This window comes from Schistocerca cancellata, chromosome 10, assembly GCF_023864275.1.
Source record: "Schistocerca cancellata isolate TAMUIC-IGC-003103 chromosome 10, iqSchCanc2.1, whole genome shotgun sequence".
Taxonomy (NCBI): Eukaryota; Metazoa; Arthropoda; class Insecta; order Orthoptera; family Acrididae; genus Schistocerca; species Schistocerca cancellata.
In genome coordinates this window covers 88,234,996-88,249,751 of record NC_064635.1, presented here as the reverse complement: position 1 = coordinate 88,249,751, position 14,756 = coordinate 88,234,996, and the positions used below count along the sequence as shown (strand labels likewise).

The 14,756-nt window shown below is 40.9% G+C and overlaps 1 protein-coding gene across 1 annotated transcript in view; it reads right to left on the bottom strand.

Annotated features, from left to right (window-relative positions):
- Nucleotides 1-6,116: 6,116 nt before the first annotated feature.
- The window catches only part of LOC126106661 (fumarate hydratase, mitochondrial-like), an 82,921-nt gene continuing 74,281 nt past the window's right edge, over nt 6,117-14,756 (bottom strand). Inside the window, exon 9 of the mRNA XM_049913026.1 lies at nt 6,117-6,682. Coding sequence (XP_049768983.1) covers nt 6,551-6,682 — 132 coding nt within the window. The 3' untranslated portion in view covers nt 6,117-6,550. The remainder of the gene's footprint in view (nt 6,683-14,756) is intronic.

Here is a 14,756-nt window from a genome sequence, read left to right as displayed (position 1 = left end):
CTCCATACATTCCCAATCTCTCCCCATGTAATCTCCATATTTTTGGAGCCCTGAAGAAAGACATTTGCGGCTGGTTGTCAATTTACTTCAGACACCTGGGTACAACGATGTTTCTATAGGCAACTGCAAACATTTTCCATTAAGGCATTGACATCATCTCTCACAGTGGGATAAATATATTTAACAGTTGTTGTGGTTCCATTTGAAATAAACAGTTTACTTATTTTTTCCCATCTGCCTTGATTTCATTTGACTATCCTTTATATAATGGGAAAGTCATGTCAGCTGAAAGCTTCAACTTATAAAGCTCATTCAATTACATTGACAAGAAGAAAAGTCACAATGCACGGAGAATGCTGTGACACAGTTGTCATTAACATATTTGTTATGGTCTGGGCCACAGCTGCATTAAAATTCCTGGAGAGAGAAAAAAAAAAAAAAAAATGTTGCAAGCTTCCAGGGCTGAAATACAGGAGCGAAAGGCTGTGTACAAATTATACTGAAACCAGACTGCAGTTATTAACACTATGAACATGGAGGGTAGCCAGTAGTTGAGAAAGATGTGATACACAGTTGCAATCTATCTACTCCCCATGTTGTTCTGCACATAGAGCTAGCATTTTTAAAGGAAACCAAAGTGGTTTTGAAAGGGGGTTATAGGTCAGGGAGATGAAATAAACTCTTTTACATTTGCCAATGAAACTGTAATTCTATCAGAGACAGTGAAGGACCTCTAACAGCAGCTGAACAGAATGGATAGTGTCTTGGAAAGACATTATATCAACAAATGTAAAATTAAGGTAACAAAGAGCACCGAAATAAGACACATTGCACTGGGAGAATTATATTTAATTTATGAATGAATTTTTGGGTAGCAAAATTGCTGACGACTGCAGAAGTAAAGATGGTATAAAATGCAGACTAGCAATAACAAGAAAAGCTTTTCTGAAAAAGAGCATTTGTTTAACACTGAATATAAGTTTAAGTGTAGTGTTGTTTCTGATGGTATACCTGGATTGTAGCCTCATTTGGAAGTGAAACATTGAGAATGAACAGTACAGACAAGAAGAGAATAGAAGCTTTTGAATTGTGGAGCTACAGGAGAATGTTAGATTGACAAACTGGATAACTCATGAAGAAATACGGAATTGAATTGATGAGAAGAGACTGAGGTATCATCAAAGGATCATTAATTATGTAATAGAGGAAAGTGTGGCAGGTAAAAATTGTTTGTTTTGTTTTTACGGTGCAAAAAACAACTGAGGTCATATGCGCCCAAGTCAAAACTATAGAAAGCAAACACAGTGACATGGAAAATGACACAGAAAATGACTATGTCAGTCCCAACTTCAAGAATAGGAGACATCTAAACAAAGAAAAAGAGCTTTAAAAAATGGAGATCAAAAACTAAAAATTAAATGGCTAAATGGCCTTCACCATATTTCTTCGGTGGATAAAAAGTAAAACGCGGGCGACAGCCCAAAAGTCATTGGCTAAAACAGCTGATGGCAAACCCAAGATGGAAAGTAAATTAGTAAAAAAGGGCATTCCAGCAGGTAGTGGCAAACAGTTACAATTTTGGCGCAATACATACATAGTGGTGGGGAAGTGCCATTGAGCAAATGACGATGGCTAAAAAGGCAGTACTCAATATGCAGCTGAGTTAAAATAATCACTTCCCAGTGGGAGGGCCGAGAGGTGGTCATCCAAGGTGCCAGGAGAGGCTTAAGAAGCTGAAGCTTATTCCCGTGAAGGGAGGACCATTGGCGATGCCAAAAGGACATCAGCACCTGACAGACGGCAACGCAGAGATCATTGAAGGGAATAGAGGGACTCACGGGCTGAGGTAAGAGGACTGCAGCCTTGGCAGCAAAGTCAGCAGCCTCATTTCCTGGCAGACCGACATTATCAGGGACCCACAGAAACATGACATTGGCTCCACCAAGAGTGAGCAAGTGACAGTTTTCCTGTACCTGCTGCACTAAGAGAGGAGCAGTGTACAGCAGACACAGACTGTGGAGGTGCTGAGTGAGTCTGAGCAGAGGACACAATTGGGAAGGCTGTGTTACCGGATGTACTCCACAGCCTAATACAAGGTGAAAAGCTCGGCTGTAAATATTGAGGAGTGGGCCAGAAGCCAATATCTAACGACACGGGTGCCAATGACGAATGCACACCCGACCCCATGGTCAGTCCGAGAGCCATCAGTGTATACAAAGGTCCTATCATTAAGTTCCATGCGAAGGTTGTGAAACTGGAGGCAATAGACCGAGGCTGCACTAGTGTCCTTAGGAAGCGAATGAAGGCCAAGGTTAACATGGGCCTCTTCATGAAGCCAAGGTGGTGAAGGGTTCACACCCACGGTGGAAGTTGCAGGGAGTGTGAAGTTAAGCCACCGCAGCAAGTGGCGAAAGTGGACAGCAGGAGGTAACAGGGAAGAGGGACGAGCCCCATACTAATGATCTAAGGAATCGTCAAAGAAGGAGGCACAGGAGGGGTGGCCATGCATGGCAGACAAATGGCATGCATACCTGTTGAGGAGAAAGTCACGGCAGTAGGACACTGGTAGTTCAGAAGCTTTAGCAGACAGACTCTCAACTGGGCTGCTGTACAGGTAAACATTGTAGAGGGCTTTATGGATGTAGGTTGCAGTATCTATGCAAAGATGAAGAGACTCACACAGAATACACTAGCAGGGAAATCAGTCTTCTTACTAAAGGTGTTGGTGGTAAGTTAGTAATTCAGGTGAGACTTTTTTTTCGCGGTATTATCACCACACCTAGTGTGGGTTTCTTTTAAGACATGCTGATCTCTTTTAATGTAGTATACTGTGTGGTAGTACTACAACTACACCAGAATTATGGGTCCATTCTAAATAGATAATCTGGTATCCGTGAACATACTACAGGGTGATAAATCATTAGCCCAACTGCTTTCATGGCGTGCGGCCAGCTGGCTGCTGTGCCCATGGTTCGGATGACGTGAAGTCCTCCACAGTAAATGTAGTATAGTTTTTCATGTAAGTTATTTCTTACATACGTAATGTAAACCCTTAAAAGTAAATTCCATATTTTAAGCAAGAAGATGCTAGAACTGCCTCCCTTCATTGTCCAAGCATTTCTGACACCTGCTTAGGAAATTTCTCATTACACTCTGCAGTGTCGTCTTTAAGACATGGCAGCAATTTCTTGAAAAATGTTAAAATCTAAGTTCGTCTAAAGTGTGTGGATTTGAGTCGCCCTCCACCCCCCCCTCCCCCACCCAAGATAAAAATCGCAGTGGGTTAAATCTGGGGAAGGAGAAGACCATATGTTGTTAGTGATAAACTCCAAACATATCAGTAAATTCAGTTAACTGGCAAAAAAACTTTTTCATATATCTCCCACTGTAAAATATTACACGGGCAAAAAAAAGATGGCCTCTTATTCTCTCACTACCAATAGCACACCACACTTCCATTTCTTTTTTTATCATGCTGGGGTGACTTGTGTATTGTGGTAGGCTTCTCAGAATTCCAATAACAGTGTTTTGTGAAATAACGTATCCACTTAGGTCAAATCACAATTCGTCCAAAAAGAAAGTTAGGTGACTATCAATTTCTCCATCATGCACTCTGTTCAAAATTCCATTCATAAAGCTACAACCTTTTTGCAGGGTCAGTAGTTTAAGTTCTTGCACTGCAGTTATTTTGTACCACAGTAACTTTGTAGCTGTTTAAACAGAGCCACAGGAGATTCCTATTTGCTGTGAAAGATGTCGAACTGATTTTCTAGGAGACTGCTCCAGAGCATACACAATGTTACTTTGCTTCTTCTGTGAGTAATGTATGTGGTTGTCTATGTTCCCTGTAAGGAACACTTCCCATTTCACAAAATTATGTAATTCCTCTTGAAATAATCTCCTTACTGCACACATTGATTCTGTACACACTATGAATCATGTGAATAGTTTTAGGTGAAAGAATACTGCATTTTGCCATTTCAATTGAAACGCTTTCACTCACTACATTGTACTGTGTCACCTAACACGCACAGGATTTCTACACAAATAAATGCCTCACAGTGGAGGGGAAACATACTCCCCCACCAATGGCTGGCTTCCAGCTGGGCAAAACAATCCGTAATATGGGACATGCTGATAATATGAAACTTTTAACACATTTTTTAAATGATTCAAGTAATTAATGCTTGCATTTTGCCACCTTTTGTTTGATTATTGGTAAGGCAAATGCTTTGCTGTCATGTATATTATGACAATCTTAACTTCTGATATTGTTTCTGGCACCACGGTGCTGGATAACAGCCAAGGGATAGAAATTAGCTAACTGCTAAGCAAATAAATGTTTGCTTCAAATAAAAATTCATTTTCTTACATGAAAATGACTTCACTGTTAGCTTGCAGCTGCCACATAAGACTTGTTATGGTACAGAATAACACTGAAAGTAGATAAGATGATTTTTGGACTAAGACTGCAATAAAACCTCAACTATTTACTCTGAGAATTTCTCTGTGGAATAGTGACGCCCCTAATGCAACAACTGTCTATACTGGGAGATTTGTATAGCTGAATCTGTCTTAGTTTTATAGGTCTCTTACTGCTTCATTTATAAAATAAATAAATAAAAATTAAAGAAGGAAGTGAATTAGGCATATTTCTTTAGCACTTTCTGTGGAGTGCTGCAAAATGCTGCAGTGGATCTTGTTATTTAGCAGGTGTTACATTGTACACTGCCAATGGGAAAACTACGTCATTTTTGATGGGATTATGGCATAAACCATCTGGAGGGAGTAAACGTATTGAAATGGTTCAGTGTCATCCGCAAAGAGGTAGCACAGGGGCATAGCTACTGGAATGCAATCTGTATCTCTCCTTTAATAGGGATTGCTCACAGCTAGAGGGTTGCATTTGGTGCAAATATGTGAAGCAAGCAGGCAACCATCACCCGGAGATGCACTCGTGCTTTCTACAGCTGAATGAGTGAGTTTGAGAGGGGACAAACTGTGACCCTCCAAAAGGGGGGGGGGGGGGGGGAGGGATGGTGCTTTTGGAGAACTGCCACAAAAGATGGATGTGCTGTTTCCATTGGGCAACAGTGCTGGTATCTGTGGTCACATGAACATTTTCACACCCATAGACGAGGTTCTGGACATCCACACAGCACTGTCACCCACCAGGATCATCATATTGTGAGGGCAGCAGTGGCCAATCATACAGCTACCACAGCACAGATAAGATTACTTGTGAACCCAGACTTGTCAACAAGAACTGTTACGAATGGGTTATTAGCAGTGGTACTACGGGCACACACACCTCTAACCTCTCTTCCACTCGTGCCACAGTATCAACATGCACAGCTGGACTGGTGCCATCACAGGATCACTTGGAAGATGGAATGGTGTGCCACAGTCTTCAGTGAGGAAAGCAGATTCTGCCTGCACACAAGTGATGGTCATTTGCACATACATTGTAGACCTGGTGAGCTTTGTCTTATAGAATGCATTTGTCCAACACACACTGGGCATACCCCACACCTTATGGTCTGGGGTGCGATGAGCAACTCTCGTTCATCTTTGGAGTTTCTGACGGTGATGCTAACCACCACTTGGTCCATGCAAAATGTTGTTAGACCTGTTCCTTTACTATTCTTGCAACAGGTAGGTGATGTATTCTTCCAACTGGATAATGCTCACCCACACAAGACCTGTGAAACTACAAATGCTCTGCAAAAAGTGCAGCAACTTCCTTGGGAGCACAATCTCCAGACTCGTCTCCAATTGAGCATGTGTGTGATACGATGGGACGAGAAGGGACTCGTGCAATTCATCAACCAAAAACTCTTACAGAACTACATGGACAGGTTGGGCAGACATGGCATAACATATAGTGTTGCAGTATTTGCATTGCACAATCAACTGGGTGCTAGAGTCAGCTCCTACACTGCTGCCAATGGAGGTGACACCATATGCACAGTTGCAACAACAAATCTTGAGTGAATTTGAAACCTCTAAAAGGATATAGCTTTTTTTTTTTTGCAGTGTATACTGTGGACTACACAGAATCCATTTTTCACAAGTAGTAGTCCAGTTACAGTCTACTTTTAAGTATGCTGACATGATTAAAGACAACATATTTATTAAAAATCTCTGTACAATAGAACCAACATACACAATCACTACAACAATACAGATCTTTAGCTACAGTTGTTTTTTTAATTAAAAATTAGTTACAAATTTTTAATTAAAAATGAGTGACAAACACAAGGAAAACACTTGAAAAATAATATATGGTGACAGCTCATGGCAAGTGACTCAGTGGTCTGAATACAATGTCCTGCTTCTCACTGCCTTAAGCAACAGGCTTTAGCACAAATTGAGTGGACAACAGAGTGGCTTTTCATTTGGATACGGTCGCAGAAGTCCTTATGAACTGATGATGCTCATGTTTCTCCAACATTATCAGAAAATGTGTTCTTGAATACATGAGGCTAAATTGTATCCCCACAACATGGAATTGTGCCAGGTTAATGCTGCAGCTATTGTTATGGTCCTTTTACTTCGGGCCCAACATGTCTTGCGGCCTCACCCAGCTCTCGAAGTCTGCCTCTGTGAGGTATCCCAGCTTCAAGGCAGCTTCCTTCAGGGTTGTGCCTTCTTTGTGGGCAGTCTTTGCTATCAAGGCAGCCTGAAACAGAAAAAAAGAAAATTAAACCTGTCATTTGGAAGCTCTTAGGTTAGAATCTTGACAATTGCAGGTACTTTTTTTGTTATTTCTAAGTGGAATATAAAGAGTGATTATTATTTTTATTCAATTAATTTGTTTAAACCTATTTTTTATTTCTAATACTTTGCTGCATCATTTTTCATGCTGTATAAACTTTTATTTGCTATTATTTTTATAATCATCAATCTTTTTTGTCTGGAATCTGCCTGTGCTGCCTGTAATCTGCAACCAAGTGCCAACCAGGACTGCTCACTGGTTGGTAACATGGCAGCTCATGTAGCCAGTATGAAGATAGTTTCAGGTAACCAATGATGGCAAGAAATTAGTTTGCTTTTAGAGCTGAAACTTTCCCATCTTGAGTATGCTCATAGAGGTTAGCCTTAGAAGCCACAAACAAAGCAATCACAATTTTAGTTCTGCCAAAGATGGCTAATCGGACTATAGCCACAACACTAGCTTTAGAGCCAAGAAGTAAGACTTTGATATTCAAGAGAAGATTATTTTGCATGTCAGGTACACAGTTTTTGAAGAAGCAAGCAAAATTACATACGCAAAGAAGAATTCAGGTGTCTTAATTCACTAGCAAGTATGAAATGCATCCAGGTAGCGTCTTTAAAACTGAACTATGACTCCAACTTTCCTTAGGATTGTTGCAAAATTTTCACTTGTTTCTCATTACAACTGAGGAGGAAATCTGAAAGCAGAATGCTAACAAACATAGCCTGAAGAAAATCAAGCACTTACAGGTTACACCCTCGTTACAGACAACTGGAGACATTGATGGTAATGATTGACTTGATAGTATCTACTGTACAGGATATCCAAGGAATCTGGTAACCATTGGCTCCAAAATGCATACCTTAAGAACTATAAGCACTTTTTCATCTTTATTACTGTAAAACAATGTCTTCTACTGAAGAAGAGCTTGTAGCTCTTAAAGTATTCACATGTTTATTGGACTTTTTTCCTTGCTCTGGTCCATACTACCTTCCCCCCACACATGGAAAGCAAACAGCTTGCAGAAGAGATTTGTTTTACAGTATTGATGATGAAGTGCTCGTAGGTCTTAAGTTATGCATTTTATAGCCGGTGTTTACTAGAACATTTTGCTTTGAATGATCATTCCTGTCCTCCTCTCAACATCTACAATTCCTCCTAAGACACGATATAGCTTTTTAGAGGGCAACAAGTAGTGTATTAGTGAGTAAACAGTTTTTAATGTTAAACAGCATAATAGATATATATTCAAATCAATTTACTTTCAGTGAAATTTACTGTGCTGTTCCTTTTTAATAAATTTGATAAGATAGCAGCCAAGTGACAAGTGTGATTATAGTGCTCATCAAATATTCCTTGATTGCATTTTTGTTCTTTTCTGTCTGTTTTCCATTCTGAATACCTTTTGCAGTATATTTAGTGCATATTATATTGTGGATTTGCCTGTACAATGAATTTCCAATAGTTGTTTTAAAAATCTAACATTTGTTTACATACTGAACTTAACGTTTGTAACTTGTATATTCATGCATATTTTTATAAATAACTTTATCTGCAAATAGCCATATTAGTGGGTATTTTCCCGTCACACATGAGAAGTTGTGGCATCTCTGTGTTATATTTCAGAACTATCTCAAGTTGGTTTAAATTGCTGTTAGGTGTGACTTCTGACAAACATTAGTTTACATTTACCTGACATTTCAGAACTTGCAGTATTAACAACCTTCTACATCTGCACCTATTCTCTGCAATCACTGCAAAGTGCATGGCGGAGGGTACATCCCATTGCACCAGTTATTAGGATTTATACCCATTCCATTCACATATGGAGCGTGGGAAGAAATATTGGTTGATTGCCTCTGTGCATGCTGTAATTATTCCAATCTTATCCTCACAATCCCTATGTGAGCAATACATAGGGGGTTGTAGTATATTCCTAGATTAATCATTTAAAGCCAGTTCTTGAAACTTTACTAATACACTTTCTTGGGCTAGTTTATATGTATGTTCAAAGGTATGGCAGTTCAGTTCCTTCTGTATCTCTGCAATTTTCTCCCACAGATCACACAAACTTGTTACCATCTGTGCCACCCTTCTTGGCATATGTTTAAAGATCCCCTGTTAGTCCTGTGTGGTGTGTCCTACATACTTGAGCAATATTCTAGAACCGGTCACACAAGTGATTTTTAAGCAATCTCCATTGTAGACTGATTGCACTTCCCCAGTATTCTACCAATAAACCAAAATCTACCACATTAGTGAAATAAACATAACATATTTCATAATATTCTTTTAGTGTTTCATATTTTAGCTTTTTTCTGTTGCTATAAATATTATTTGACCACGAGTGGGAACTGTGGGAGCTGTTGTAGGAAAGTGGGATGCATTGTGGGAGTGGTAGTAAATGGTTTCACAGTGGGGGATGTAGTGGGGAGGACACTAGGGAAATCACTGAGGCCCTCTCCTGGAAGTGTAGAAATGTAGCAGATCTGTGCCCTTCAGGCACAGTTGGATCAAGGTAGGAGGAAACTCTTGAGGATGACAAGGAGGATGGGTGGTTGAGAAATGACAGTTAGTAGGAAGGCTAGCAGGAGGAGGATGTGACCTGATACTTTTGTTGTTGTTACCAGCAACACGTTTCAGCTGCCAGAGTTGAGAGGAGAGGAGCCTCGGGATGATGCAGGAGTCATAGATGTGCAATAGACTCTGCCAGTGATTAGGAAGGTCACAAATAACACTATTAGGAAAAAGAGAGAACTGGTCTTACATAGCAGTCACAGAAGTAGTGTAGCCCTTCAATTACAAGGCAAGTTAGGGGAGAAGTATCATGTCACCAGTATTTTCTAACCGAATGCTGGGCTAGATCAGGAGACTGAGGTTTTCGGGCCTTTGTATAAGAATTTTATGAAAGATGATCAGGTAGTGATAGTGATTGTGGGGACAGGAAACAGCCTTGACATGGAGAGGGTGTACACAATAGGTGGTGACCTGATAAGACAGCTTCCCTAACTTGTGCCACGAATGTGAGCACAGTGTGACTGTTCCAGCAGCACAATTGACCTAATCTTGGCACTGCTGTAAGGCATGTCAATGCAGTGCTGGAGCCAATGGGGACTACTGGGATATTGGGCTACACTAGGAACAGTCTGCACCTCGACATGTTTGGGAAAGGGCCGTTGGTGAAGTTGACTAGTGAGAGTACAGCGGAGTGACGTAGGGTCACACTTAGTTAAATACTTGTTGCCAAGGGTAGGGGAACTCTAGGTCTTCTTAGAATAAACCATGAGAAATGGTTCACTTTTCTTCAAAGTATCTCAACCAACCTAGAGATTTCCACACTGTGTACGTGGGCAATGGAATATAACACTATAGTGTGCAAGCACCACGAAAATTTGCTCAGAAGTATCATTATTCATCAAAATGTGCAGCCTATTAAAAATGAAGTACACCAGCTTAAAGATGAATTAAAGTCTTTCAGCAGCATGGTAGTACACATTATGGAGCATTGGTGCAGACATGATGAATTTCAGCATATAGTGCTATCATCACATGAATGTGCAGGTTGCTACTGTAGGCCTACCTTAAAGAGTGGGTGATCCTGTATCTACACTATGTGATGAAAAGTATCTGGACACCCGGCTGAAAATGACTTAAAAGTTCCTGGCACCCTCCATTTGTACTGGCGGAATTCAATGTGGTGTTGGCCCACCCTTAGCCTTGATGGCAGCTTCCACTCTTGCAGGCATACGTTCAATCAGGTGCTGGGTTTCTTGGGGAATGGCATCCCATTGTCGGCATTCCATAGGATTCATGTCAGGACTCTGTGCAGGCCAGTCTATCACAAGGATGATGATGATGATGATGATGATGATTAACCACTCTGCCAAAGGCTGGGCATCATGAAAAGATGCTTGATTGTGTTGAAAGATGCAATCACCATCCCAGAATTGCTCTTCAACAGTGAGAAGCAAGAAGGTGCTTAAAACCTCAATGTAGGCCTGTGCTGTTATAGAGTCATGCTAAACAACAAGGGGTGGAAGCCCCCTCCATGAAAAACACAACCACACCATAACACCATCACCTTCAAATTTTAGTCCTGGCACTACACATGCTGGCAGATGACATTCACCGGGCATTCGTCATACCCACACCTTGCCACTGGAACACCATATTGTGTACCGTGACTCGTCACTCTACACAACGTTTTTCCGCTGTTCAATCGTCCAATGTTTATGCTCCTTACACCAAGCAAGGTGTCAATTGGCATTTACCGGCATGATGTGTGGTTTATGAGCAGTCGCTCGACCATTAAGTCAAGGTCTTCTCACCTCCCGCCTAACTGTCACAGTATCTGCAGTGGATCCTGATGCACTTTGGAATTCCTGTGTGATGGTCTGGAGAGATACCTGCCTATTACACATTACGACTCTTCAACTGCTGGCAGTCTCTGTCAGTCAACAGACAAGGTCAGCCTGTACGCTTTTGTGCTGTAAGTGTCCCTTCACGTTTGGACTTCACTATCACATCGGAATCAAAGAACCTAGGGATGTTTAGGAGTGTGGAAATCTCGCGTACAGATGTATGACACAAGTAACAACCAATCACTTGACCATGTTTGAAGCCTCTGAGCTCCGCGGAGCGCCCCATTCTGCTCTCTCACGATGTCTAATGACTACTGAGGTCGCAGATATGGAGTACCTCGCAGTAGATGGCAGCACAATGCACCTACTATGAAAAACTTAAGTGTTTGGGGGTGTTCGGATACTTTTGATCGCATAATGTTTATCATGGATGGCAAACAAAATAAAGGTAAGGAAGATCTGCCCACAATTAGGGTAGATAAACATTTTTAATTGTTAGCCATTGAAGTAAAAAGCAAGAATCATTCTGTGTGTTTACAGCTCACTAAGTGGTAATGTGGACACTTTCTTCAACAAATTAACTGATGATGTGGGAAGAGTCTCAGCCCCAAAACTAAAATGATAAAACACTGTTACATGGATTTCAAGAAGTTCAGTTTCAATTTCAGTCCAGGAGTCATCGGCAAGTGCCCTCAGTGCATGCAGCAGTGAAGAACAAAACTATGTTTTACATTGCAAGTTACCTGAAACAATGTGTGTGTAAATCAAGGAACATTTTACTATATGGAATGACTGAATGAGACAGTGCAGTTGTTATGACATTGACCTTGTATTTGGGAAGATGGAGCTGATCTGTCCACCCCCCCCCCCTCTCCCAATCTGGGTTTTCTGCAGTTCTGCTCTATCCCCACAGGCTACCTGTCCTATCCGCTTGGAGCTGGTTGTGTGTGCTGTGTGTTGTGTATTGTGTATTTTGATCTACTGGTTGGCAGTTCATTACTTTGACAAATCCTAAATCATTGTCAGCTTATCCCTGGACGAATAAAGATAAATGAAAACAAGTAACAACAAATGTACAAAGCTTGTGCTTATTTACTCTGACCTTGTCTGATGGATGGATCTTATGAATTTGCCATCTTTCTCATGCCTCTAGTAGGACCTTGAGTGTTTTGGCAATTTTCTACCAATTTTTTTGCCCCCTTTGGCATTTGTGCTGTGGATTTCTCTGATCCCATCAGCACTCACACTAGTTATATTCTTATATCCCCAAAATTAGATTCACTTCAAACCACTTGCAGGTCTGGTCAACAATAAGAGTACTTCACAAACAAAACAGGACATGAATGCTGTGTTAATAGAACCAAAGCAGAGAAGACACTGACTTCCTTCAGTCAACCATCAAAGGATCGATAAAGAGTGGAACATGAGCAAGCACCAATGTGACCTGAACATGACCAAATTTAATTCACTTATGCTTGATGCTTGCCTACAGTTTACACCACAGGTAATTCTCATTCACTGATGCTCTTTCACATGGGTTCATTCTGGTATAAAACAGGCTTGAGGCACATTGCTTTGGCGGTGGGGGGGGTGGGGGGGTGGGGGGGGGGGAGCATTAAGTCACCACCAGGAACAGTTTCCTGCCACTGGTTGGGCTAAGCCTCTGTAATTTCCTCTGCCCTGCTATCACAGGGCTCCAGTCCTCTCCTACACTCCTTTCAGCCAACTAGCCTTAAGGTCAATTCACAATGGACATGAACAGCACAATGTCAAAATGGTGGCACTCACACACACAACCAATATCAACAATTGTTGGGAAAAAAATTAGGCATCGACAATGGCGGATGAATACATTAACCTACTTTAATCACACTCACTATACTATTTTCAACCACCTACAAGGCATAATAGAATGTATTGAGAACAATGTAATGTGAGATTAACATTACATATGAGGGTTGCTCAAAAAGTATCTGACATTTTTTATTGCTAAAACCAACAATGGTATTGAGGCACACGTAGCATACATAGGCATGTAGGTATACATAACACACATGTATGATTTTTTTCACAACTGTGGAAATAACCTGTCCCTGACTAGTTGCTGACAAGTGAGTGACAGTCATCAGATTTTGTGTTGTAGGCAAAATGACAAAGTGGAACAGCATCAGTGCATCAAATTTTGTTTTAAACTTAGTGATTCGCAAGTTGAAACAATTCACAAGATTTGACAAGCCTTTGGGATGAAGACATGGTACCACATAGATAAAGGAGTGGTACAACTGCTTCAGGGCCAGCCTTAACACTCGCAAACGAAATTATTGTGGATCACGTCAGGACCCTAGCGATGCAGAATGGACAAATCACAAGCAGAGAACTTTTAGATGAGATTAAAATTAGTACTGGATCCATTCACTTCATTTTAACAGAACACTTGGCCTTCAGGAGGATATCAGCAAAATTTGCACCAAATGCGCTGACAACTGGGCAGAAGAAACTTCGTTTGAAGATCGCAAAGGACAGCTGGATACAGTTAACAGTAATCCCAACACAAAGATCACTGATGACGAGTCTTGGATTTATGGGTACAAGTCAGAAACAAAGTTCCAGTCATCCATTGTACTGAGACTCAAAAATGCGAGCTAGGTCTGCAGAAATGTGAAAGTCACCCTGACCGTCTTTTTTTTTTTGACGCCAGTGGTGAGGTCCATCATGAGCCCACCCCAGAAGGTACTAATGTCAATAAGGAGTACTCTTTCACTACGATATTGCACCCACACTTAGTTCTCAATTAATTCAGTTTTTTGGCCACACATAACGTGGCTGTGGTTTGTCGGCCTCCACACTTTCCTGGCCAGCACCGAGTGACTTCTGGTTTTAGCTCTTATGTGAAAAAGACTCAAATTGACCACATTTCGTAACAGGGAAGGCATTATGCAGTGTCTGACAGAACGGCTGTGCACCATACCAAAAGAGGCTTTCCAGTAATGCTTCCAGCAGTGGCAGCAATGTTGGGAGAGGTGCGTAGAGGTTGAATGTGATACTTTTTGAACAGTCTTCATACAACCAATTTTGTAGTTTGTTAACATTCATATACTTACAAGTTTTTAGATATGCTGGATTTCAAAGGGCAGAGATAACAATGTAATATGCATGCACAATAAAGAGCAGCCAGTCAGCAGTACATTACTGATCATGACACACTCATGTACTGTAGTTTTGAGGGGTTATATAGAAGGGAACAGGTTTACACATCTAAAATTTGCTGTTCTAATCATTAGAATAAATGCCTAAAATACCCCAGCCTTTTTTTTATTTCTGAGGCCAGTTTGCTCACAAGTGTGTATTGTGGTCATTTTTTGAAGGAGCTATAAATCTCAGTTTCTTCTACAGCATTGATTACTCTGCCCTTTTCTATCCTACGTAGCACCTTTAAAGAGCCATTGATGCTGTTAGTGTTACGATTGCAGTTTTGTACATGTGCACTGAATCAGAATTTACAGTTCTTGCTTAAGTTTGTGTACTCCACAAATCATTTGGAGAAACATCTAACTGTCTGCTCCAAATAAAAATGAATATCTTGGATAAAGAGTCTAAGTACAATGTAGCATTTGGCATGATGGAAGTACTGTAGCGTTGAGGCTATCAAGTTGGTCCTCGAGGTATGGACACAGTGG